Source organism: Microcaecilia unicolor, chromosome 1, assembly GCF_901765095.1.
Source record: "Microcaecilia unicolor chromosome 1, aMicUni1.1, whole genome shotgun sequence".
Lineage (NCBI taxonomy): Eukaryota > Metazoa > Chordata > Amphibia > Gymnophiona > Siphonopidae > Microcaecilia > Microcaecilia unicolor.
Window position 1 is genome coordinate 537767783 of NC_044031.1, and position 25984 is coordinate 537793766.

The 25984-nt window shown below is 43.3% G+C and overlaps 1 protein-coding gene across 2 annotated transcripts in view; it reads right to left on the reverse strand.

Moving 5' to 3' along the window:
• RUNX1T1 (RUNX1 partner transcriptional co-repressor 1) overlaps positions 1-25984 on the reverse strand; it is a 423772-nt gene that overhangs the window by 207565 nt on the left and 190223 nt on the right. For both annotated transcript variants that reach the window (XM_030216468.1, XM_030216459.1), the window contains exon 2: positions 9282-9419. In XM_030216468.1, coding sequence (XP_030072328.1) covers positions 9282-9419 — 138 coding nt within the window. The remainder of the gene's footprint in view (positions 1-9281; positions 9420-25984) is intronic.

Below are 25984 nucleotides of genomic sequence, written 5' to 3' on the forward strand. Positions count from 1 at the left end.
GAATTTGGGTCAATCTAAAAGTTGAGATTTGGGCGTCCCCGACTGTATTATCAAAACGAAAGATGGACGCCCATCTTGTTTTGATAATATGGGTTTCCCCGCCCCTTTGCAGGGATGTCCTGCGAGGACGCCCTCAGGAAAACTTGGGCGACCCATTTGATTATGCCCCTCCACAACAACTAGTTAATAATGCTTGCTTTTCTCTCTCTCTTTTTATTCCACCTTAATACTAAACTAGGTCCTGCTTGCTTTTCCCTCTCTCTCTCAGGCAGATCAACTCAGGTGCCAAACATTTTCCACTCCAGTGCATCTTTGCTGCTCTCTTCTTCAACCTGGCCTCCATTTGGCATTTTCATGAGCCGTCAACTTGAATTTCTTTCATCTCAGCCCTTATCCATGTGCTATTCTTTTCCCAAGGGACATTTGCTACAGGACCTCCAAAATCTAGCAGCGATGCATTTTGAAAGAATTTAGGATGCAAAGGTATGAATGGAGCAGAAGGATGGAGAATAGGGATTCAGCACAACTGGATGACAGATTTTGTATCCACCTAGTGCTGTAAAAAACACCAAACATGATCCCTATCTCTACAATGAAATACCCAATAGCCAGCTGTTATCAGCAACAACACTGTTGGCATCAGCAGTTTGGACCTGAGGATAAGGACCGTACAAGGTATATGTTCACACTCCACAGGGGGCCCCTTTCTCCAGTACTATGGGTTTCCCCTTTCGGCATTATATTGATAGAGAGTGCAATACCGTAGAGATTATAGACAAATGCTGGCTCACACTTTTCAAGCTTACATCCAAACTGTTATAGGTTTGACTGCTAATAAGTTGAGTTCTGAGCACTGTGTTTCAGAGACACTGCTTTGAAAAAAAACAACAACAACAACAACAAAGGATTGTGCACAGAAAAGGCATGATCATGCATATGGTGGTCTAAAAGTCAACATTAGTGACAGAGAGAATAGGTAGAAGGTGGAATGCACTGGCAAAGGCAGGCAGAGTAGGGGAGGGGGCTGCAAAGAGAAGATTTTTCCATCCCTGATGGTGGTCTTCAAAGCTTCTTTTGCAGCACCAACCCTGGTCCTACCACTACACCTCTACTCAGGAAATCTAGACTACCCCAAGTTGACATTTCGTCCTTTAGATTGTAAGCTCCTTTAAGCAGGGACCGTCCTTCTTTGTTAATTTGTACAGCGCTGCGTAACCCTAGTAGTGCTCTAGAAATGTTAAGTAGTAGTAGTAGTAGTATTTTGCAACCAAAGCTGAGCCATAGCCAAAGAAAACAACAGAGAACATTTTAAGATCAAGTGATGAATTCTACCTGGCATCATAGATTTACAATTCTAATCCATGCCCACAGTTCCACTTTCAGCATTAATCCAAGTACATGTGGGTTTACAAAAATATATAACAATGAAAGAACTAGTTTAGATTTGATTAAAGTTTCATCTGATCTGAGCAGTGTTTAGTATAATCTAAATTAAAGGGCTGGATAAGGGGATGAACTAGTGAGGTACTGGCTCAGGGCACTGAAGTTTATGGGCACCCAAAGCCTAACTCTGTGATTTGGTGGGAGCTTGTTTCTTCACTCTCGTCACTGTGCCATTCCTCAGCATCCTCTGCTGTTGTCAGCACATATGATTTGAAATACTAGAAAGGGTACTTTTTGTTTCTGGTGGCAGACAACGCTGAACAATGGCACTGCAGCTGGAGTCAAGAACAAACTCTCATCACTGTATCCATGATTAATGGCAATGCTAGGGGCAGGTAAAAGAATAGGGCTGAAAGGAGGCGACTGATCTTGATGCTACGGTTGGGGGCTTGAGCTAGGGCTGAGGCCTGTGCTTGGGAGAAGGGATTGGAGGACAGATACTGTGTTGAGAGGGCAAGAAAAGGCATATGAAGGGGAAAGTGGGGAGGGAAGGGCAGATGAATGGAGACTGGGATAAGCAGAGGGAAAAGCAGGAAGGTCAGTGAATATTGGAGAAGAATGTAGATGGACAGATGCTATAGAATGGTAGAAATAGGTATGAGGGAAAAGAAATGGGCAATGAATGATTAGGAAAGGAATGAAAGAGACAGGAAAGCAGATAATAGAGACTTAGGAATACAGCACAGCAGGCACTAAAATATAGACAGAGGACTGGGTGGGGGACCAGATGAAGACAGACACTAAATCTGGGAGTGCGAGTGGTGATTCAAGGCTTGGGTGAGATTGTGAGTGAGAACTCAGGGATTCAGTAGGGTTAAACAGGGGACTTAGGGATTAGGTGGGGGACAGCGGAGACTAAGAAACTGAACAGGTAGAATTACAAGCAGACTAGGTGTTTAGGTGAGCGATATCATTAAGGCTGTGAGACAGTGTAGAAAATTGGGGGAGGAGAGACAATTTGAAGGACCTGGGGTTTGGGGGAGGATTGAGAGACAGTTGAAAGGGGCAGAGAGCTATAGAGAGGGGAGGAGAAAGGAAGAGGGCATGCATTTGATGTTGGTGAGAGAGAATAGAAATTGGAAAAGGGGGGATGGAAGTCTGGACAGGGGGCACAACAAAATAAAAGGAACTGGAGATGGAGAGTGGATGAGTGACAGGGAAGGAGTTAGGTCTGGTGAAAGAACAAGGCAGAAGTTAGAGGAGGCTGTGAAGGAGATAAGTACAATTGGAAGGAATGGGGGACTAGAAAGTAGGTAAAGGACAAAGGAAAGAGGATGCTGGGGGGAATGAGGAGTGAGAATTGGGAAATCTAAGGAAGTAAGAGAAGGAAATGGGAAAACTAGTGAGAGAGGGGTAAAGAGGGAGAATAAGACTGAAGGGGGGACAATGAGGAATGAAATCCAGCAATAAGCAGATAAAAAGGCAGATGGAGAGAAATGAAGAAAAGATGAAAAAGAAGATTCAACATTAGAAACGGATACAGAAGAGGAAGGGAAGAAGGCAGAGAGAGTTGAAACAGAAAATAGAAATGAGAGCCTGAAAAAGGACTTAGGAGACTGCCAAGAAAAACAATCCAATCCAACAGGAAAAATAAAGTGATCATACAAAGGCCAAATTAAGCTAAGTCCCATTTTGCTTCAAATATATTAGGGTTGATATTCAGTGTGGTTTTCATGGACAGGAAAGATTCCTGCCCTCTTAAACTAGGCAGATTAGGACAAGAACCAATACTCGGCAGCACTTCATTGGACTGTGCCACTAAATATCAGCTGTCGAGCAGAGTCAGGGAGGAGGTGGGAGTTATGTGGGCAGCGGTGCTATTCAATCCATCTCTACCTGTTTTCAAATCTATGCTGAAAACCCACCTTTTCACTGCTGCTTTTGGCTCCTAGCCACTACTCATTTGCCTCCCCCCTTGTTCCTTCTCACCCAGTACTTCCCTCGCCCATAATTGTCTAGTCTGTCTATATTATTTTAGATTGTGAGCTCTATTGAGCAGGGACTGTCTCTCTATGTCAGGTGTTCAGCGCTGCATGCGTCTGGTAGCGCTATACAAATGCTGCTGCTAATAATAATAATAATAATAATAATGTCAACCAAGCAAGCTGGACTGCATATAAGGCAGTCCTAACTTTACTCTGTTAACTATACAGATATGGCATAAATATTGGTCATACCTATATAACTTCCAGGCACAACTGACAGCCCAGATATTTAGTGCTGCTACCCAGATATGAGCTGGCACTGAATATCCAGGTCAGTAGCGGAGTCAGGTTGGCGGTGCAGGGGGAGTGAAAGCGGCGCAAGAGCGGACTTCTGCCTGCGCCGGCACACATTTTCAATGAAACAAAACGTGAAGAAATTAGGTGCCAGAGCCAGCAGAACTCCATTTGGGGGAGCGACCGCTCCCCTGGCGCCCCACCTAGCTACACCACTGATCCAAGTATAATTTAGCTAGTGGCACTCAGCATAAAGAAACCCGACTACTGCCAGATTAATAGATTAATTCTTGGCCCAATTAAAATTAGGCACAAGGAATCTCTACTGAAATTAAAATATTCAATATTGGAGCATGGAAGGAAAAGGATCAATTTCTCAGCAGCTCAAAATCCATACCTCCCCCCCCCCCCCCCAATATTGAGCCGGCATCAGGCTGCGCAGTGACTGCCCGATGCCAGCAGTCAGACCGGATTTTGACCATGACAATTTAACCGGTCAAGCCAATATTCATCGCTAACCGGTTAAGTGCTTCGCAGTTAAAGATAGGCCTGCAATTTACATGGCCTAATTTAACCGCTAAACATAGCCGGTTTAGTGCTGAATATCCACACCTAACTAGCTATGTCGCTCAATTTAACTGGTTCCTGGCTGGTTGAACAGTTTTGAATATCGGTTAGATAGTTGCTGCCTGGAAATCAATAAATTTCATACGAACTTCTTAAAAAACATGCACCATAAGTCATTAAAAAGCCTTCCAATATCTTGAAATTTTACAAAAAGTTTCTCTGCTTTGAGAAACATATTCATCAATTATAGGCCTCTTATCAAGCTGCTCTAGTGGTTCCCGTAGAGCAATACTGTTAGAGCCCATTCAAAGTGAATTGGCTTTGTCGGCATTACCGCATCGGGAGTCGCTAGAGCGGCTTGATAAAAGAGGCCCATAATTATTTGATTTTATTTAAATCTCCACTGATTTGTTAAACTTAATGCTTATCCGTATGGCCACAGAACCATAACTGCAAGTATAGATAGCTCCCATTGATTGGTGGACTGTGGGGTGACCCTGAGTTCACTTGATCCTGGACTGCACTACCAATGCATAAGTTTGAATGATTGAGCTCTTGTATGTTTGCTTTCTATCCTATCTATGCCTGGAGTTCCCTTTCTGCTTCCTTTTAATATATTTTTTAATTAGTTTTGTGAACCGCTTTGACCTATTTAAAGTAAAGGTGGTATATCAAATAATAAATAAACCTAAACATATTACCTATTCAGACTTTGTTTTGACGCTGGCAACATTTCACTATTACTGTATGAGGGAGCAGTTCTGGCTCTCATCCTTTCACTTTCAATGTCCAAGTCAAAAGATGAAAGCCAGAACTGCTGCTATGAAAAAAAAAATAGTTTCCTTCCATTCTTCAACTTTGAATATTCTAATTCTAAAATATTTCAGTCAAGCTTTTTTGTGCCTAATTTCAATAATATTTAAAAGTTAGTGGGATTTAGTTTGACTTGGCTGTTACTAGTTTTAATTCCATTGTTTTTTTTTTTGTACTGTTTTTGGTTATTCCACATGACAAAGGTATTTTCCAGTGTGGGGGGTCATTCTTGCATGATGATCCCTGACATTTGTATTGTTCACACTGCAAGACTGGCTCCCACGAGGGGAACAAATCAAAAGTTGGCTCAGGGTGCCACAGCCTCTTGAGCCAGTCCTTCTAGATTAGCCACATCATAGCTACCCCTCTTCAAGTCTGACTTAAATTAAAGCATGAGCTGTGTTACTCTGGCTGTTCAGTCTGAAACAACTCCAGTTCAGCTCCTTGTCAATCTGGCTCATGGGTCTGGATGAGAGTGATCCATAAACCACGTAACATGTTCATATCTAACAGCCTTAATATTGCTGGAAACATCTGAAACCATGAGAAATCAATCACTTTTTCCTTTCATCTTCCCACCTGATTAGCTGTGAAAATTTGAGTATGTCACTATTAAGAAAACTAACCCAACAAGCATATTTTAATTCTATTAAGATTAGGGTAAAAAAAAGTTCATGCTGGCTCAGAGAAATCATATTTTCATGTGAATTGGTTTTAAGCCAGTTTGCAAAACCAAAAATATGTGAGCTAGGTATGCTTCAGCAGAATTGTCAATCAACATAGCCCTAGGCTGCCTCTTTCTCTGCCATTAAAATATTTAAAAAGGTCATATCAATTACACATGCCCAATTCTTTTACGAACTGTATGTCCTATAAGGTGATAGGTTGATATACACATGGAGAGGGACCTTGGGGTGATGGTGTACGAGGATCTTAAAATGACAAAACAGTGTACAAGGTGGTGGCCGTAGCCAGAAGGATGCTAGGCTGCATCGAGAGAGGCATAACCAGCAGAAGAAAAGAGGTGTTCATGCCCCTCACCTGGAGTACTGAGTTCAGTTTTGAAATCGTATCTTACTAAGGATGTAAAAAGACTAGAAGCAGTGCAGATGAAGGCAACAAAAATGATATAGGGCCTACGCCATAAGACATATGAGAAGAGACTGAAAGACCTGAACATGTATACCTTAGAGGAGAATAGGAACAAGGGAGATATGATACAGACATTTAAATACTTGACTTAAATACTTGAATGGTATTAATATACAAACAAATCTCTTCCAGAGAAGGGGAAATAGTAAAACTAGAGGACACGAGCTGAGGTTGTAGGGTGGTAAACTTAGAAGTAATGTCAGGAAATACTTTTTCCCGCAGAGGGTGGTTGATGCCTGGAATGCCCTCCTGTGGAAGGTAGTAGAGACAACAATGGTGACAGAATTCAAAGAGGTGTGGGATGAACACAAGGGATCTCTAATTAGAAAATGGATAGTATAAGAAAATACTTAAATGGCTGCAAGTGTGGGAATATGCAAGTGGCACTTATATGGCAACTCTGGCTGTGAGAAACTAAGGCCGGTGCCAGGCAGACTTTGTAGGTCTGTGTTCTGTATATGACAATTCAGTTTAGGACGAGCTGGAAAGGGCATCAATGGCAACTTCAGTAGCTGGATCAAGGACAGTGCAGGGCAGACTTTTACAGTCTGGGTCCCACAAATGACAAGACAAATTTGGTTAGGCTGGAGTGGGCTTTGACAGCAACACCAGCAGTTGGAACATAAAAACCGAGATGGGTCATTGTCCCAGAAACGCCATGATCAAGTATATATCATCACGTTTATTGCTCATTTAATCATGAACTGGTAATGAGTGTAACTGTTGGGCAGACTGGATGGACCGTTCAGGTCTTTATTTGCCATCACTATGAAACAGTAAAGAAACAAATGAAAGAATGGAGATGCTGTGATTACGTACCATCAAGCACTCATATTTTTATCTAAATTTAGACTCATGGCACAAGATCAGTTATAGAATTAATATGAAGATGTACCTTTTATGAACATTCTTGATCGAATGTGGCTTCCAGGTTTGATACATACATCAATAAAAGCAATTATATCATTTGATTGAAAGCTTGGCGATGAATCAGAAATGAGGAGAATGATTAAACAAAAGTGGTAAAGGAGGAAAAAAAGATTAGAAAGAAACATGCTATTGTCAGAATAAATTGGACTTTTGGAGAATGCAAGTAGAACAGCATACACGATCTGATGACCGGGGACACCGAGACCATGACTTATGCCGTATAAATTTACACCCGATATCAATTTGTAAAAAAACAACAGTCACGTCAAAAGGTATCCCATGTTTTGTATTACTCAAGGTCTGAAAAAAGCAAGCTACAGGTTCTATTAACTGTTCTGTTATCCTTTCATTACATACCATAATTAAGTGGAAAAAATTTTGCATAATCTACTGGCAGGATTTAAAGGAGCAAATGTACTAAAGAGTCTAGACACAGGATTACCTATGTAAGGGACAGCTGCAATGGACTGAAACAGTAGAAGGCAGCGTGTTTTCTTTTTTCATATTATCATTTGTTGCTTTGTACCAGTGGTTCAGCAGGATACACAAAGGGACAATTCTGTAAAGTAGATGCTAACATTTACACACCAGTTACGCGTGTAAATGACCAGAATGCTAGTCCGCATGTTTTCCTACTCTGTGGCCCCATTCAAATGTAGGCTGAAAGCCCACCTTTTTGAGGCTTTTTTTAATTGTTAACCCTTTATTCACCTTTCAGTACCCATGTTATTTTAATCATTCTCCAATATCTTATTTGGAGATATTATCTTGTTTGTCTGTCTTAAAGAGATGGGAAGCTCTGTTGAGCAGGGACCATTTGTTATGTGGTTATGTACAGTGTTGCGTATGTCTAGTAGTGCTATAGAAACGATAGTAGTAGTACATACATGCTGTATATCTGCCTAAGTGCTATTCTGTAAATACATGCATATCTTACATAGCACGCATTTTACATTTTAAATGTGATCCCCATCCACACCACCTATGTGATCCCCATCCATATACATAGGTGGTGTGGATGGGGTTCACATTTACATGCACAATTTATAGAATGCTATAAGCTATGTGTGTATCACTTTCACTTGGGAGTGAATTCTATATATGGTGGCAAAAAAAATAAATGCTGAAAAAATGCTATTCTATAAGCCGAGCTTAAAGTTAGGTGCGAATAGCACTTATGCCTGGGAATCATGCCTAACTTTAGGCACGTATCCACCCTTATTCTATAACAACGCATGTAAATGTTAGGAACACACCTGTTCCTCCCATGACCCTCCCATTTCTGTGCCCCCTTTTTCAAGTTGTGTGTAAAATGTAGGCACAGATCCCGCACTTACATTTACACAAGTAAATACCAATTCAATCTAATTAGTGCCAATAATTGGTTGTTAAGCCAATTATCGGTGCTAATTATCTCATTATTCAATTTAATTGCTCATGCAAATTGGGCGCACACTCAAATTTTCACACACAATTGTTACTGAGTTTTATAGAATTGGGGGTTTGATGCACACACACCAGCTCTATGGCTGGCATAAGTAATCATGCCTAGAAACATACATACATACTAGTGGGTTATGCTACTATTCTCAAAAGGAAAGTATGTGCCTGCTCTGAGCATCTACTTCTACATGCACCCCAAAACGAGCAGATTTCATGAGGACAGACAGAAACACACTGTCATTGCATTTACTGTAGCCTAGTGGTTAGAGCACCAGTCCTGACATCCAGAAATGGCCAGTTCAAATTCCACTGCTACTCCTTGTGATCTTGGGCAAGTCACTTAACCCTCCGTTGCCTCAGATACAAACTTAGGGGATTGTTTACTAAAGCTTAGCTCAAGTTATCTGAAGCAGGGCCCATAGGAATAAAATAGGCCCTGCTGCATGTATCTTGAGCTAAGCTTTAGTAAACAACCTTCATAGCTTGTGAGCCCTCCAGAGACAGGGAAATACCAGTGTACCTGAATGTAACTCACCTTGAGCTACTACTCAAAAAGGTGTGAGGAACATCCAAATAAATAAATATTGAAAAACGGCAGCGAGCATTATAAGCCTCGCCATCACTTAATTTTCAAATAATAATTATGCGAAAAGCAGCTAAAAGAATCACTTGTGTTAAAGACACTTTTAAAAAAGAAATGAAAAGTTCAATTACACGTTGTTGGTGTGAATGAGCTGGTTCGTGGAGCTCCTTGGGTCGTGGGTGGAGGTGGCATCGTGGGAGGCGTCAGCCTGGCTTGTGTTTTCACTTCCACAGGAGAGTCTGGCATTGTGGAGTGCTTCTCAGTGCGATCTGTAAGACAGCAAGACAGACACACTTTTACTTCACACTGTACATAGACGTGCTAAAAGGATTTAAAAAAAAAAAATCATCACTGTATACAGAGCAGCTAAAAGCACACTTAGCCACTTCAGCTTGCCTTTGAGCTATGAATCAAATCTCTTTTGCTTTCAAAGGAGCACCACAGATGGTAGCACAGCTCTAATAATGGGCTCCAGTATCTTCTATTTTTCTTTCCAACATGTACAGATGTTACCTCTGTAGCAGATCAGATACAATAATGCCACCTTCCTTCTAGGCCTTAACACGAGCAAGAAAGGAGAAAACAGATGAAGCAGTAGGAAAGTAATGAATCCCCTCATGACATCCCCTGGTAGAATTTCAACCTGATGCTCTGTTGTACAGGTGAGACACTGGTAGGAGTTAGCAGCCCTCCTGGTGACTGGTCTGCTTTATACCACCTGCTGCCCTCTCTCCAGCCTTTGTTTTCACTCCCCATGTCTCTCAGACATCTTCCCCCTACTTCCCTAAACCAACAATGGATAAATACCGTATGCCACATAGTTAAAGGCACCTTTGTTTACTCAGGGGTGGAGATGTTTATATTGTTGTGTTGCAAACTTTTTGTACAATTGTTCTGCTTTACACTGTAATTCACAATCAAGGGTTACAAGTGGCCTCTTACTTCTGCAAACCTCAGCACACAGCAGCCTGCTTGCACCCAATGCAAACTCTATTTTTGTCTACAGAAGAAAGTTTATCACCACAAAAGTCATGGGCGTAGTTTAACTGTTTCATTCGGAGGGGGGGGGGGGGCGAAAGGATGGGGCAGGGCATATTAGCATATCATTTGCATATCTCATACATATTCATTATGGTTATTCGCAAAAAAGCCAGCTCTTTCTCCCTTCCTTCCTTCTTTCCTTCTCTTCCTCTCCAGTAGTATTTCCAGACCCCCTTTCCCATACCGTGCCAGTGTAGACCTTAGAAATGCATAAGCTCTATGTAGATCCTTCAAGAGGTAGTGTGTCATAATTTAGGCTCTACACCCTTTCTGATATTTTGGTGCCACCTCAGTAAGGCCAACACACAATCTCTCCACTGCAAAACACTATACACAAACTTGTGCAAAAACCCACTCATAACCTTACCAAACCATAACAGCACTAATTCCAAGGACAGGATGAGCTACATCTTTATGCATGGAAAGGCAGCACTGTAAGTACACCGGGCTCTAAAACACCAGTACACTACCTAGTGACAAAAATAAATAAATAAATAAAAAGGGCTGCAAATGCTACACACTAGCAGAATACTGCACCTTGATCGCACATAAAAAACACATGACACAACAGATATGACACAAGGAACTAGAAATAAAAAAAATATGAAGGCAAAATACTGAACTGGAAAGTTACCTCAAGAGCCAATTTTGGGCATCCTCAACTGCTTTCCGTCGCGGGGATGACCAAAGTTCATGGGGGCATGTCAAAGGCAAAGCGAAGGCGGGACTGGGGCGTGCATAACACATGGACATCCTTGACCGATAATGGAAAAAAGAAGGGCATCCCTTACCAAGCCACAAAAATGTGCCCTAAATGACCAGATGACCACCGGAGGGAATCGGGGATGACTTCCCCTTACTCCCCCAGTGGTCATCAACCCCCCTCCCACTCTCAAAAAATTTTTAAAAAATATTTTTCCAACTTCTATGCCAGCCTCAAATATCATACTCAGGTCCATCGCAGCAGTATGCAGGTCCCTGGAGCAGTTTTAGTGGGTGCAGTGCACTTCAGGCAGGCAGACCCAGGCCCATCTCCCCCCCCCCCACCTGTTACATTTGTGGTGGTAAATGTGAGCCCTTCAAAACCCACCAGAAACCCACTGTACCCACATGTAGGTGCCACCCCTTCACCCCTAAGGGCTATGGTAGTGGTGTACTGTTGTGGGGAGTGGGTTTTGGGGGAATTTGGGGGGGCTCAGCCAGGGGCGTATCTGCATGGGGCCACAGGGGCCTGGGGCCCCGCAGATTTTGCCCTGGCCCCCCTCCCGCCGCCAACCCTCCCCCGCTGCCATTTCTTACTTTTGCGTCCGCTTCCTCCTGCACCTTTAAAAATATTTCTTCAGCTGGCGGGGGACCCCAACCCAGCCAACCCGAGGTGATGTCTTTCAAGTTCTTCCTCCGCTGTGGCCAACGTGCTGTAGTTGAAAGCGGCTGAATCCAGCACGTTGGCCATGGCGGAGGAAGAACTTGAAAGTTGTCACCTCAGGTTGGCTGGCGAGGGTTGGGGTCCCCTGCCAGCTGAAGAAATATTTTTAAAGGCGCAGGAGGAAGCGGACGCAAAAGTAAGAAATGGCAGCGGGGGAGGGCTGGTGGCGGGACGGGGTTGGAGAGAGTCGTTGGTGGTGGTGGGGGGTCCGGTAATGGCAGACGGGGGGCTGGGGGGGGGCTAAAATGTGCCCCCTCCCTCTGGCTCTGGCCCCCCTTACCGCTAGAGGCCAGATACGCCCCTGGGCTCAGCACACAAGGTAAGGGATCTATGCACCTGGAAGCAATTTCTGAAGTCCACTGATTGCCCCCTAGGGTGCCCGGTTGGTGTCTTGGCATGTCAGGGGGACCAGTGCACTGCGAATGCTGGCTCCTCCCATGACCAATTGGCTTGGATTTGCTCGTTTCTGAGATGGGCGTCCTCGGTTTCCATTATCGCCGAAAATTGGGGACGACCATCTCTAAGGTCGACCTAAATTTCGCGATTTGGGCATCTCTGACCGTATTATCGAAACAAAAGATGGACACCCGTCTTGTTTCGATAATACGGGTTTCCCCGCCCCTTTGCCGGGACATCCTGCAAGGACGTCCTTAGGAAAACCTGGGCGCCCCTTTTGATTATGTCCCTCAAAGTCTCCAGGCACAGTGTTTAAATATATTATCCAAAGATGCGCCATATTCATTAGATGGGTATTCATCGAATAGCAGTTGGACAACATACTAGCGTATTCATGTGTAAGTAGTCACATACTCATCTATATATATTAATATTCAGAACATTTACACCTTTTACAAAAATAAAGCACCTCTTGCCCAACCAGGTCCATCAATCTGAATGCAAGTAAATCAGGGAAAGGGTGGGGGAACACAACAGAACCGATCAACATTACCCTACCCCTCTTAGCACTAACACCAATAAAACATGCAAATAGAGAAATAGATAAAATCCAGATACCCCAGATCCATCAGATCCAGTCTACATCACCTTAAATCAGGCTTCAATAAAGAATCAGGCTTTTAACCAGTCAGCCACATCCTTAGATCTCTATAGTAGTAATTAGTTCTAAATCATAATCAGTATATCATTTGGAGGGACTCCCTGTATTCATGCAAAAATGTTTTCACCTAGTAAAGAGCCACCAAAATAGACATCATGTTATAAGAACCAGGTGCTCAACAATCCTGACAACAATTCATAGGTACAATTTATTTTATAAACATTAATTATGTTGAAATCTGGGAGCATTTGACATCCTTTTTTTTCTGTGTATACATCTAAAGAAAAGATGGTATATGGGAGCTTGCTCCTTTGGTTTTGTGGAATGCAGTGGTATAGTATAAAAATGCATTTGCTTTTATTTTTATTACTACTATATCACAGAGAGATATTGAATAATGAGGGAAGGGCTTCCTGAATGCAAAAGTGCTGCCCAGGGGCAGTGTAAATGTGCCAACATTGTCCAGTTCAGAACACTATTAGCTGTAAAATTCATACAAAGTTAATTATGTTCAATGGAAAATAAATCCGTTGGCCCAGGCTACTTCCTATGTGAATACTCTATCACTGTCTCATTATTGCTACCAAGTATTACATATTATGAGCATTTGCTTTAAAATTTGATTGGTTTAATTCATTTATCCAGACTTTACATTGTTTTTTAAACCAAAAAGTGAATCCTAAGAGTGGTTAGGATTAGGTATAAACTGTGTTGTTTCTGGCTTTACTTATTTTGGACTGCTTTGGGTCCTACTGATCTGTACATCTGCTGTCTAGAATTTTGGAAGATGGAAATGAGAAAATAAAACGTTTTGGATGTACTCTGTAAAAGTTGTTTACTTTTGCAATGTGTATATGGATACCTGTTCTGGTGTGTGTGTGATAATGTTTGAATAACTGTCTATACATATGGCTATGATTTCTGAACATGCAGCATCATTAAAGGACAGACTTTTAAATGCCCAGCTGGGTACATATATGCTCATCTCTACTTTGTTGCATGTTTCAGAGACATCCATCTACTTGCTCCCATGAAGTTACTGAATTCTATCTTTCTGTCCCACTGTATTTTCAAATGTAAGCCACATTGAACCCAAGTTTACTTGGGATAATGTGGGATATAAATGTTTTAAAAAATTACTTTATCCTCCACCTTTTAAGGCACTGCCTATCTAACTGGATGGTGATGGCACAAGGAAAGTAAGTTTGGTCCAGTGAAGACTAACTCAAAATAACCTGTTTCTTAGCTGGTCCCTAGTATTACCATATTTAAAATGCTACCATGTCATGCCTTTCTGGTTATGTTAACTCGGCTTTCTTGAAAGGATTATATAATCTTTGGATGCATGACTAGGAACACAAACATATACTTACGTATTCAATATCACAATTCCTCATGTACAGCCACAAAGCAACATTTTAGGGTGGATAGTGTTCACAATGAGCTCCTTTTTTTTATTGACCATTTAGAAGAGATAAGAGTCTTCAGTTTTGGCACAGTATAAGTTAGCACAAGAACAAAATATAAGAAAACCAATGGACTGCATTAGGGGCTTACAGCCCATTTAGTTATGTTTAAACAAATGAGAGATCTGCATGAAACACAATATTTATTTTGATTTTGATTTATAAACTACTTATCCCTGAAATACGCTCAAAACTGAATAATCCATTTGTGTATTTAAAATATAGATGAAGTGAAAATATGATTCCATGTGCCCCAATGAAAGGAGAGTTTAATTTTACTTCTATTTATTTTCAATATATTCCATCTTTATAACACCAGGCTTCCCAAGGCAGATTACAACAACAGTTAAGATGAACCCATCAGGAAACAGGATATCCTCACTGAAATTTGGCCATCGGTGTTCTATAGAACAGTGTAGAAAAATGAGCACAAAATACAGAATTTATAACTGCTGTTTATACCAGCTACAGTAATTTTTAAGCTGTTGGTATTCAATTTTTATTTCATGATGTTTATATCTATGACTAGTAAAAAGGCCCGTTTCTGTGAGCAATGAAACGGGCGCTAGCAAGGTATTCGTGCGGCAGTGTCGTGAGGTGTTTGGAGGGCAGCGTCGGGAGGGCGCAGGACGGCAGCATCGGGAGGGTGCAGGTGGGTAGTTTTTTGTTGAGGGTGGCAGCTTCGGGGTCCCAGCGGATCAGGTGTTCGGACGGCACTCCTCCCCTTGCATAGCGGTGTTTGTCGCTGTGCATCGGCGGGGTGGAGGCCCTGCGTAGGTCGCTGTTTCTGGCTGTGCATCGAGGGGGGGAGCGTCGGAGGGCGGTGGAACTGCCGATTGGCTGTCATAGCCCCGCCCTCCACGTCATCATGGTGTGACGCGAGGGCGGGGCAGACAGTCATGGGATCTTGCAACTACAAATTTACATTTAGAATGTTGGGGTTGTGAATTATGTGTGGATGGGGCGTGGCTGAGGGCGGGTCTATGAGTGAGAGTGAGTGATGATGACAGCCTAGAAGACTACAGGGCTTCAGTGTTTCCCTGCCACACAGTGAGGTTCAGAACGTTGGAGGTGAGAATTATTTATATAGATATTTATATCTACATATGGGAAGCTTTCAAATAAATAAATAGAACGCTGTCCAACAAGTAAAAAAAAAACTTTTGTCCTCCACCCTTTAAGGCACTGCCTATCCAACTGGAACAGCTTTTGATTTTTTTCAGATGGACCAGGCATAGGCAGTCCCTTATTTCTAATAATCTTTTCCTATTGTTTTGGGTGGCTTCAGTCCAAATAATGGGCTAGATAGGCTCATACCATCTCCTGTTCTCAATCTAACCATTTTTCAGCACACATCTCTCCCTCCCACCTCCCCATCCCAACCTAGCACAGTAACACTTCTTTACTGGATCCAGCACCCCTCCCTCTCCCTCCCCGCAGCCTTTCTACCTTGCCTCCATAGTGGCACCGTGTGACTGAAGCAGGGCTGCCTTGGAGCATACCTCTCTCTCCTCTGATGTCACTTCCTGTTTCCACGAGGGCGGGCAGAAATGAAGTTACATAAGAGGAGGGCAGGGTATGCTCCAGGGAAGGCCAAGGCTCTGAGGTAGCTCTGCCCTGCTTCAGTCACTGTGGTGCCGCTACAGAGGCGAAGTGAAAGGACCGTGGGGAGAGAGAAGGGGAGACGCCTGCATTGGGAGAATCCATGGAAAGTCAGGGCAGGAGTGCAGTGCACGAACATGAAGGCACCTGGCTGACCACCATTGTTGGGGGGCCTGAGATGGGAATGGGGGGCCTGGGCCCCCAAGGACCCTTGTAGCTATGCCACTGGATCAAGCATGTTTATTTATCACTTAAAAGATATACATCAGAAACCACAGCAAATGTAAACATAAGAAGGACCCATGATACTTTCTTAAATAATGCATTTTAAAATAACTGGACAGTAAATCCACCAAAGTGATGTCATAGGTGATTTGCTCACTTTCCTTATATTTTGGGACAAATTCTACAAATGGCACCTTACAAATTAGCACCAAAAAACCACATATTTAGCACAATTCTATAAACTATGCCTACAACTAGTAGTAGTTTTAGGCACACCCATTTAGACCACCTAAAACCAGGCTTAAATACCTGTGCCTAACTTAGACGCAGATCAGGTGTATTCTATAATAGTGCGCACAACCTACCTGCAACCTTCCCATTCAATGCCCATGGCCATGCCCCCTTTTCAGCTGCACGTTAGAATTTACATGCACCACATTATAGAATATGCCTAGCACGCTCTTTGGCTTGTTAACCAATTAAGTTTTGTGCACAATTTGGCCATGTAGCCAAATTATCGTGTGAAACTTAAAACACCATTTATAGAATTTGGGGGTTTGTGTATATATATCATTTCAACCACACTCAGGACAAAACTGTTCTCCCTTGAGCTCAAACCAAGGCAACAAGAATGCCATAAAACAGAACACAAAGAGACCTGTCCACTTAAGTCTTCGGTAGGCTAGAATTTATCCAGCATTTTAAAGTTGTTCATACAAATTTTCATACTCAATGAGCAGGAAAGAATTTGACTATGATATTTAAGAGAGATCATAACACTTCAAAATGATTGGGGTGCCAAGCACAATACAGATTACCCCTCCCATGGCACAATGAAGGATCTTGCTCAATACTGCGGGTGCTCAGCAGTTGACTGCTATGTTGTAATTCACTACGGGGGTCTTTGGGCTTAATGGGTTTAAATCCAGGATTTTAACGTGCAACAAACCAAAAGTAATGCTGCACCAAGAAGGGGTGTTCCCAGTATTTTTTTTTAATGCAGGTTATGTGTTAATGTTCCCAACACGTAATACATGCTGAGAGTTAATGCAGGATCACTTATCACCTCCTATTGAAGGTTTGAAATGATCATGGATAAACATTTTTTAAAGTATTTTTGAATATATTAATTTTGAGAGTTATATTTAATATTGAATGTTTTTGGGTTTCTCCACTGTAATTTTGGTGATCTTTAATTAAGCTGAACAACAGAGTGGTATATATTGAATTTTGTTTAGTTCATGTAGGGTCCCTTACTAAACTGCGCTAGCGATTCCCATGCGGCAAATGAGAGGAAACCCATTCAGTTCCTATTGGATTCCTCTCATTTGCCGTGCCGGGAATCTCTAGTGTGGTTTAGTAAAAGAGTCCCTTAGCACGTTCCTCCAAAATGAAGCAAATGGCCAATAAATTTTATTTTATTTATTTTCCACATTTATATCCCACTTCAGGCCAAAGTGGGGTACAAACATATATAAAATCAACAAAAAAACAGATCAAGAGCATGTTCAGGGGTGCTGGCAAGCTGCAAGTAAGATGGCTGCTTGGCGCATAAACTCCCAAAGAACCTTGTTTATAAGATTACTAGCCGTTAAGCCCGTTAAAACGGGCAAGTATTGGTATGTTTTATTTTGATGTGTAACTCCCTCCCTCCCTCCCAGCTCCAAGGCCCCATTCCCTCCCCCTCCCCTCCCAGCTGCAAGGCCCCCCGCCCTTCCTCCTTCCCTGCCAGCTCCAAGGCCCCCCTCCCCTCCCTTCCAGTTCCAAGGGCCCCCCTCCGTCCCTCCCTCCCAGCCAGCTCGAAGGCCCCCCTCTGTCCATCTCTCCCAGCTCCAAGGCCCCCCTCCTTCTGACCTCCCATGTCCAGCATCCTCCCTGCTTCCCTCCCAGCTCCAAGGCTCCCTCCCCTCCCCTCCCCCCTCTTCCCTCCCAGCTCCATGGCCCCCTCCCCTCCCAGCTCCAAGGCCCACCCTCCTCCCAGCCAGCTCCAAGGCTCCCCCTCCATCCATCCCTCCCAGCTCTAAGGCCCCCCTCCTTCTGAGACCTCCCATGTCCAGCATTTCTCCTGCCCCCCCCCCCCCGAGGTGTCCGCTATCACTACCCCCCCTTGTGGTCGCCGTCGCCCTCGTGTGACGTAACGTCGGTGAGGGCGGGACACAGGCAGGGAAGGAAGGCCGATGGGAGCTGATCTGCCTGCTTCAGTTTCGGCACTGTAAGTTGAATGGAGAAGAGAGGGCCCGGCCCGGGTGGAGGGGGTCTGGCGGTGACCCCCGGGGGGGGGGGAGCGGTTCCCTCCTCAGCGCAGTTTCCCTCTGTTCTGTCATCACGTCTTGACGCGGGGGCAGGACAGAGAGGGAAGTCTCTACTGTGCATTTGCAAGTGAGTCGGTCACTTGCCATTTATATGTTTGATTGTATTCGACCTATAATTCTGTGCAGCTCAAAGTGTGGAGGAGTAGGTCTGCAGCAAAGCATGAACCACCATCTTCCCAGGGTGATATGCAGGGCTACAGACTCCAAACTCATGCTGCTATCCTTCCCTGATGAATGAGCTATTACAAGTTAAGATCTTACTGAATGAGATAAAAGAAACCATGAGGAAATTACTGGCTTTTCTGTAGAAAATTGGATCTGCATTGGAGAAAACTGTTGTTGTACAGGAGAAAGCAGACCTACATGCTGAGCAAATATCTTCTTTGCAACGCGATGTGAAAGCCATGACAGTTCTGGGAAGAAGCCGTGAGAATCTTATTAATTGTTCTAGACAGAATAATCTCAGCATTTCCAGTTCCTGGATTTATCATTTGATCACCTATTGTGAGGTAGAATGAGCACACAGAAGACCATCTCACAGAACCCTCAATTCAAAGTACTGAACAGTAGTGATTGTTGATAAGCTACTTCATTATCCATAAATCCTAGCAATCTTAGACGTGGCTAAGACAAAAGCACTGTTTAAATTCTTCCAAATTTAAAGATACTGCCCCTAACATCAAGTAGGGTCAGATCAGGTGGCCTGGCTGCATCTGCTCCCTAGGACCCCGACTTACCTCTTGGCATCCGTGGAGCAGTGTTGGGGGGGAAGAGCGAGATAGAGCCAGGTCGACCTAAACTGCCTCAACATGACCTAAGGGGCTGAACTTTGGCAAGGAGGCAGAATTTCAGTGGGGATGGGGGGGGGGGGCGTTATTTTTCTACATTTTAGCTCCATATTGGTGCTGGGGGGAGGGACTGTCCAGGTTGCTAAGCCACCAAGATCTAGGAGAACCAGTGGGACCTTTAATTTTCTGATACCTCAACCTCACAGAACACGACTTTGTATAATGCTTACATCAACTTGTTAGTTATTGCTTTAGGGGCCCTTTTACAAAGATGCATTAGGCTCTGCGTGCTTGCAGCATGTGCCAAAATGAGACTACCACCAGTCTACCATGCTCCCTTTTTCAGTAGCAGCTCAAGGTGAGTTACATTCAGGTACTCTGGATATTTCTCTGTCCCAGGAGGGCTCATAATCTGTTTGTACCTGAGGCAATGGAGGGTTAAGTGACTTTCCCAAGATCACAAGGAGCAGCAGTGGAATTTGAACTGGCCACCTCTGGATTGCAAGACCAGTGCTCTAACCACTAGGCCACTCCTCCACTTTTCCATGCTGCCTGTTATTGTATTCCTCGTATTGTACTAACAGTTATTTTTCTGTTATGTGATGATTCTGCAGTGCTGTTAAATATTTATATATCTGATATTGCTTCATGTTAGTCCTATTACTAGGTTTCAATTTGTCATTTTCAAGTTTACCTGTATTTATGTTTATATCTGGTCATTTGCTATTGTTATGCTGTTAACAAAAATGTAAGTGTTGTTCAAACTGTATCTGCTGTATACCGCCTTGGATAAATCTCTTCATAAAGGCAGATAATAAATCCCAATAAATAAATAGATTTATATGCACTACTTCCATTGTATGCTAATCTCTCATACAGATTCATAGTGGGTATGTTGAAAACTTGACTGGCTGGGGTGTGTCCCGAGGATTGGGTTGAGAACCACTGGTTTAAACTATTCTTCTTTGTAGAATTACTACATAAGTATTGCCATACTGGGACAGACCGAAGGTCCATCAAGCCCAGCATCCTGTTTCCAACAGTGGCCAATCCAAGTCACAAGTACCTGGCAAATCCCCCAAAAGTTCAATACATTTTATGCTGCTTATCCTAGAAATAAGCAGTGGATTTTCCCCAAGTCCATTTTAATAATGGTCTATGGACTTTTCTTTTAGGAAGCTATCCAAATAATTTTTTAACTCTGCTAAGCTAACTGCTTTTACTACATTCTCTGGCAACAAATTCCAGAGTTTAATTACACGTTGAGTGAAGAAAATTTTCCCGGATTCATTTTAAATTTACTACTTTGTAGTTTCATCGTGTGCCCCCTAGTCCTAGTATTTTTGGAAAGAGTAAACAAATGATTCAGGTCTACCCATTCCACTCCACTCATTATTTTATAGACTTCTATTATATCTTCCCTCAGCTGTCTTTTCTCCAAGCTGAAGATCCCTAGCTAGCTAGTTCAGCCTTTCCTCACAGGGAAGTAGTCCCATCCCCTTTATCATTTTCGTCGCCCTTCTCTGTACCTTTTCTAATTCCACTATCTTTTTTTAGATGCAGCAACCAGAATTGAATACTATATTCAAGGTGTGGTCGCACCATGGAGTGATACAAATTTATCGTTAAACTGTTCAGAATACAGAATCTTATATGTACAAACTCTCTGATGTGGCAGCCAACTCCATCTCTACTAACATTCTTAAATAGAACCATCTTGATCCTTAATTTTCCTGATCTGATTTCTCCTTATACAATGGGTATTAAGAAGGATGAAATACTGGATTACCTTTGGGGAGAACAAAAAAGACATAATATTCCTCAAGAGACACAACAGATTTTTAAAGAAACTGGTGGATAAACAGTATATAGTTATCTTTTCTCCAGCTCAGAGCAAGAAATATGGAGTGGCAGCACTTCTTAGAAAGAATTTACATTTTAAAATTGTAACATAGGAGTTGCTCATTTATAACAGCTCAGAGACACTCCAGCAATTTCAAGATTATTAGACTGCATTACGGGGCCCTTTTACTAAGCCACAGGTTAAAATGCAGTACTGCAGGGTGTGCTCAGGTGACCCGCGGTAGTTTTTGCCTGTGTTTGAGTGTGGAGAGTGGGCACAGCTATTCTAATTGGTCAGCATGTGGGCATTGCTGTGCACCAAGGAACCCTCTTACTAAGCTGTGGTAAAAGGGGGCCCTGTGCTAGCGGGGATGGCTGTTTTTGCCACACGCTGAGGCCCTTTTTACTGAAGTGGGTAAAACAGCAGAAAAAAGAAATGCTCATGTGGTAAGATTACACTTACCGCATGGCCTTGTGTGTGGGAGCGCTTACCGCAAGGGCTCCTGGGCTAACCCGGTGGTAACCGGGCAGCACAGATTACTGCCAGGTAACCCCTGTGGAAACAATTTTCAAATATTTTTACTAGTGACGGAAATTCAGCTCACTGGCAGTAGTTCCGGATTGCCACACGGTAGTGGGCTTACTGCTGCTTTGTAAAGGGGCCCCTAACCAGGGCCGCCGAGGGGGGGCAGGGGGGACAAAATTCCCCGGGCCCGGGCCTCCAAGGGGGGCCCGGCGCTGCAGCCCCCCCCCCATCCACCCCCTCCGTCCACCACCAGGCCAGGCCCCCCTGAATTCAAATCATAGCGCCTCACCTCGACCTCGCTGTGTGAAAGAAGCGCAGCAGTGGCAGTCTGCAGATCGCCTCCCTTCGGGCCTTCCCTCCCTGTGTCCCGACCTCGAGAGCGGGACACAGGGAGGGAAGGCCCGAAGGGAGACGATCTGTAGACTGCCGCTGCTGCGCTTCTTTCACACGAAGCGAGGTCGAGGTGAGGCGCTATGATTTGAATTCAGGGGGGCCCGGCCCAGTCGTGGACAGAGGGGGGACGGCGACAACAACAACCTCGGGGGGGGGGGGGGGGGACAGAGGCAGCGGGGCCTCAGGGGTGGCCCTGCCCCGGGCCCAGCCCAGTCTCTCGGCGGCCCTGCCCCTAACTGATTACTGCAGGATTAGCCTGTGAGTTCTTACCGACAACAAAATAGGTGTCGGTAAGTACCCACACACTAATGGCCATGCGCTAATGGGAAAAGTGCATGGCCATTATTGCTGAAATGTCAAAATTGGCCATTTACTGGCAGCGTTAAACATAGAAAAATGACGACAGATAAAGGCCAATTGACCCATCCAGTCTGGCCATCCACAGCATCCACTCTCTCCTCCTCACCCTAAGCAATCCCACGTGCCTGTTCCAAGTTTTCTTGTATGTAGATAGAATCCTCTCCACCACCTCCACCGGGAGGCTAATGTGGCCTTAACGCATGGGAAAGACCAACACTGGGGACAGCATAGGCCACTTTTCAGTGTTGCTTAGTTAAAGTGCCCCTATATGCTGTTAAAGTCCACTTTTCCCCTGAAACAGAAAGTTTCCTCAGAGGTGGGCTGCAGTCGAAAGAAGGGGCCGGGGACAGCCTATGAGAATCGCTGCTGCTGTCACCACAGCCTTTGAAGAAACAAGAAAAGGAAAGGTAAATTCGGGGAAGAGGGTTGGGTAAGGAAGGGGGGAGATGTCAGATCGTGGCATGGTGGGCAGGGCGATGCAAGGAGATTGCTATTTGCACAAATAAAAGTCTATGTTTATCTATTACTGATCTGCTTTTATCATTTCCACCATGGTGGGCGGGTGGCAGGTGGGTAGGGGTGGCGGTGGAGGAGGAGGAGGAGCCAGGGTGGCATTTTTAGTATGCACTACTAATTAAGACGCGCTAAATGCTAGAAATGCTCATATATTCCTATTTATATGATTTAATTATGTCCCAGTCACCCACAATTCTACATATTTCACAGTTCAATCACCCATATTCAACATATCTTTAGTAATACATAGTCTATACTTTTTTAATAAAACGGGGATCTTCAGAATATTCAACAGCAGTTCCCATCTGGGCACAGCATCCCATATACTTATGGCACTGTGTACATCTTAATTGATCAACCCGATTTTTCAAATTCTTTTTTTTCTTTTTTTCTTTTTATATATCTCTAATCTTCAACAGTCATATTCCACAAGCATTGATTTTCAGCTTTGAAAATAACAAATAGTAAAGTACTTAACTTTGGCAGCACTTTTACAACGGATCAAACCTCTGCCTATGGGCATTTCTAGCATTTAGCACGTCCTAATCATTAGAGTGCACTAAAAATACTAGTGCGCCTTAATATAAAACCCCCTAAATTTCATCCAATGCCATATCTTTACAAAAGATTAGCAAATGATATAAGTGGAAGATGGACTTGGTGAAATGAAGGAACTTCTCGTAAACATTTGCCTCGGGATCTTAAAGGTCTAGAAGGACGATAAGATTTTGCATTACTCAATAATGCATCATTATGCAAAGCTTAAAAAAAAAACCTAACAACATAATTTTGACCTGAATTTGCCAAATGATGGGTAGCCAGTGTAATTTTAAAAGCAATGAAGTAATATGGTCCTTCTTAGATCTGTGAGAGTCATACGGGCAGCAGTGTTTTAAGCAACTTTATATAGGATAGTAATAGAGAGGTCTACAAAAAGAAAAGTGCTAGAAAGCCTAGAACATTCCATATTTTCAAATCAAGATAACCAGAGAATTTTGAGTTTTAGTTAAATTAAAGGATAAAGAATTAGCTATCATCCAGGTGTATATTGTTTTAATGTAAATATCAACTAGCACAAGGGTGATTGAATGGAATCAGAAACGGGAACAAAAAAACTGAATGTCATCTGCATAAAGACGTTAACTTATACCCAAATCAGCTAGTAATTTACAAATAGGGAACATGAATAAATTAGATAATAATGCTGACAGAGAAGATCTCTGTAGCACTCCTGAAGCCATTTTTACATCCAGATTTTGATCCTTTTAGTCACCATCTGGAATTATTGATCTTCCAAAAGTGACTTAAACCAGTGGTTCTCAAACCTGGTCCTGGAGGCACCACAGCTAGTTAAGTTTTTAGGATATCCACAATGAATATTCATGAGAGAGATTTGCATTCAGTGGAGGCAGTGCATGCAGATCTCTCTCATGAATATTCATTGTAGATACCCTAAAGACTTGACTGGCTGGGGTGTCTCCAGGACCAGTTTTGGGAACCACTAACCTAAAACCAAGATAAAACCTTGCCCGAAACTGCATGTGATCTTAGATGGGCAGTCAACAGGGAGTGTGGTTCACTGTATCAAATGGTGCAGCTACATCTAATAAACACAAGAGGGAATCTTTTTCCTCTAATAAATCTCAAATGAATGTTATCAAACATTGATATCAACAATGTCTCTGCATTATATTTTGATCTGAAACCAATCTAATAAGTATCACAAAAATAATTTTTCTCCACAAAATTTGACAGCTGTCATAGGGCCATTTTTTAAAAATACTTTATCAACAAATGGTAATGAACAAATAGGGAGAAAATTTGGTTTCATCAAGAGAAAACAAAAAAAAAAAACAACCCCAGAATAACAGCAGCTGTCTTTAATAGCAGAGGAACTATACCTTCCTCAAAAGATGTATTTACCATCATAGCAATAGAAGGGGCTGACTCATTCTGTGTTTTAAACACAGAAGTAGAACAAGGATTTAGAGCACAGTTAGAATTGTTCAAGAACAGTATCGTTTCTAAAATCTACTGATTAGTCACAGAATGAACATCTGACTATAATTCTTAATTTAAATCAAGAACGTTAACATCAAATTAGTACCATCTCAGTGCTATGTCAGGGTTGAAACTCTGGCAGAATAATGAAGCAAATTAAGGGTCCTGTTTACTAAGGTGTGCTAGCGTTTTTAGCGTGTGCTAAATCAGGGGCGTGGGCCTGGACGGGCCCAGGCCCAGCCACTTTTGCTCCAGGCCTGCCCAGCCTCTTCTGCCCGCTCTCCCCGTCCATGTGGTCTGCTCACTTTTACTGTCCTGAAGCGCTGTTCTCCCTCCAGCACTGGCGATTCCCATAGCCAGCCTTCTGCCAGCGCGCGTTGTCAGGGCCTCTTCTCAGGCAAGTCCCGCCTACTCTGCAACTTCCTGCGTCCCACCTTTGCGGAAAACAGGAAGTTGCAGAGTAGGTGGGACGCGCCTGAGAAGAGGCTCCGACGACACGCGCTGGCAGAATGTTGGCTATGGGAATCGCCAGTGCTGAAGGGAGAACGGCGCTTCAGGTCAGTAAAAATGACCAGAACTGACCATGTGCAGGGGGCTGTCGCGGGTGGTGGGGGTAGCGGGTGGAAAGGAAATGCGGCGGCGGGCGGATGGAGAGGAAATGCGGTGGTGGCGGCGGCGGGCGGGCGGGGGGTGGTAGCGGGTGAAGAGGAAATGCGAGGCCTGTGCCCACCCAGTCCACCTCCAGACCCATCTAAAAATTAAACTCTGGCTACGCTACTGATTAGCATGTGCTAACTGTGTAGACACCCATAGGGATATTATGGGCACCTACATGGTTAGTGTGCTAAAAAAACGCTAACGCACCACTAGTGCAGCTTAGTAAATGGCCCAAAATAAGATGCGAGTTGTTCAGCTACCACCAATTCCATTATTTTTGCCAGCATGGGTAAATTCACCACTGGTGATAATTTATACACCACTTTACATCAGCCTTCATATCCTTTACAATTGAACATATACAAATCTGTTTCCAAACTTCTGGATATTTACCCAAACCTTGGGTATGAATAATAAATCCAAACCAAAAAGCACCAAGAGCCTTCAAGACCAGAACATGCCCTTTAATTGATAGAAGTAGAAATAATGTACATCAGTGACTCGACACGGGTCATATTTCGGCATATCGTGCCTGCATCAGGGGTCTGCATACAAATTAAAACATATATTAACATTAGAAAGAAATAATACACATTGACATTAAAATATATGTGTAAAACAA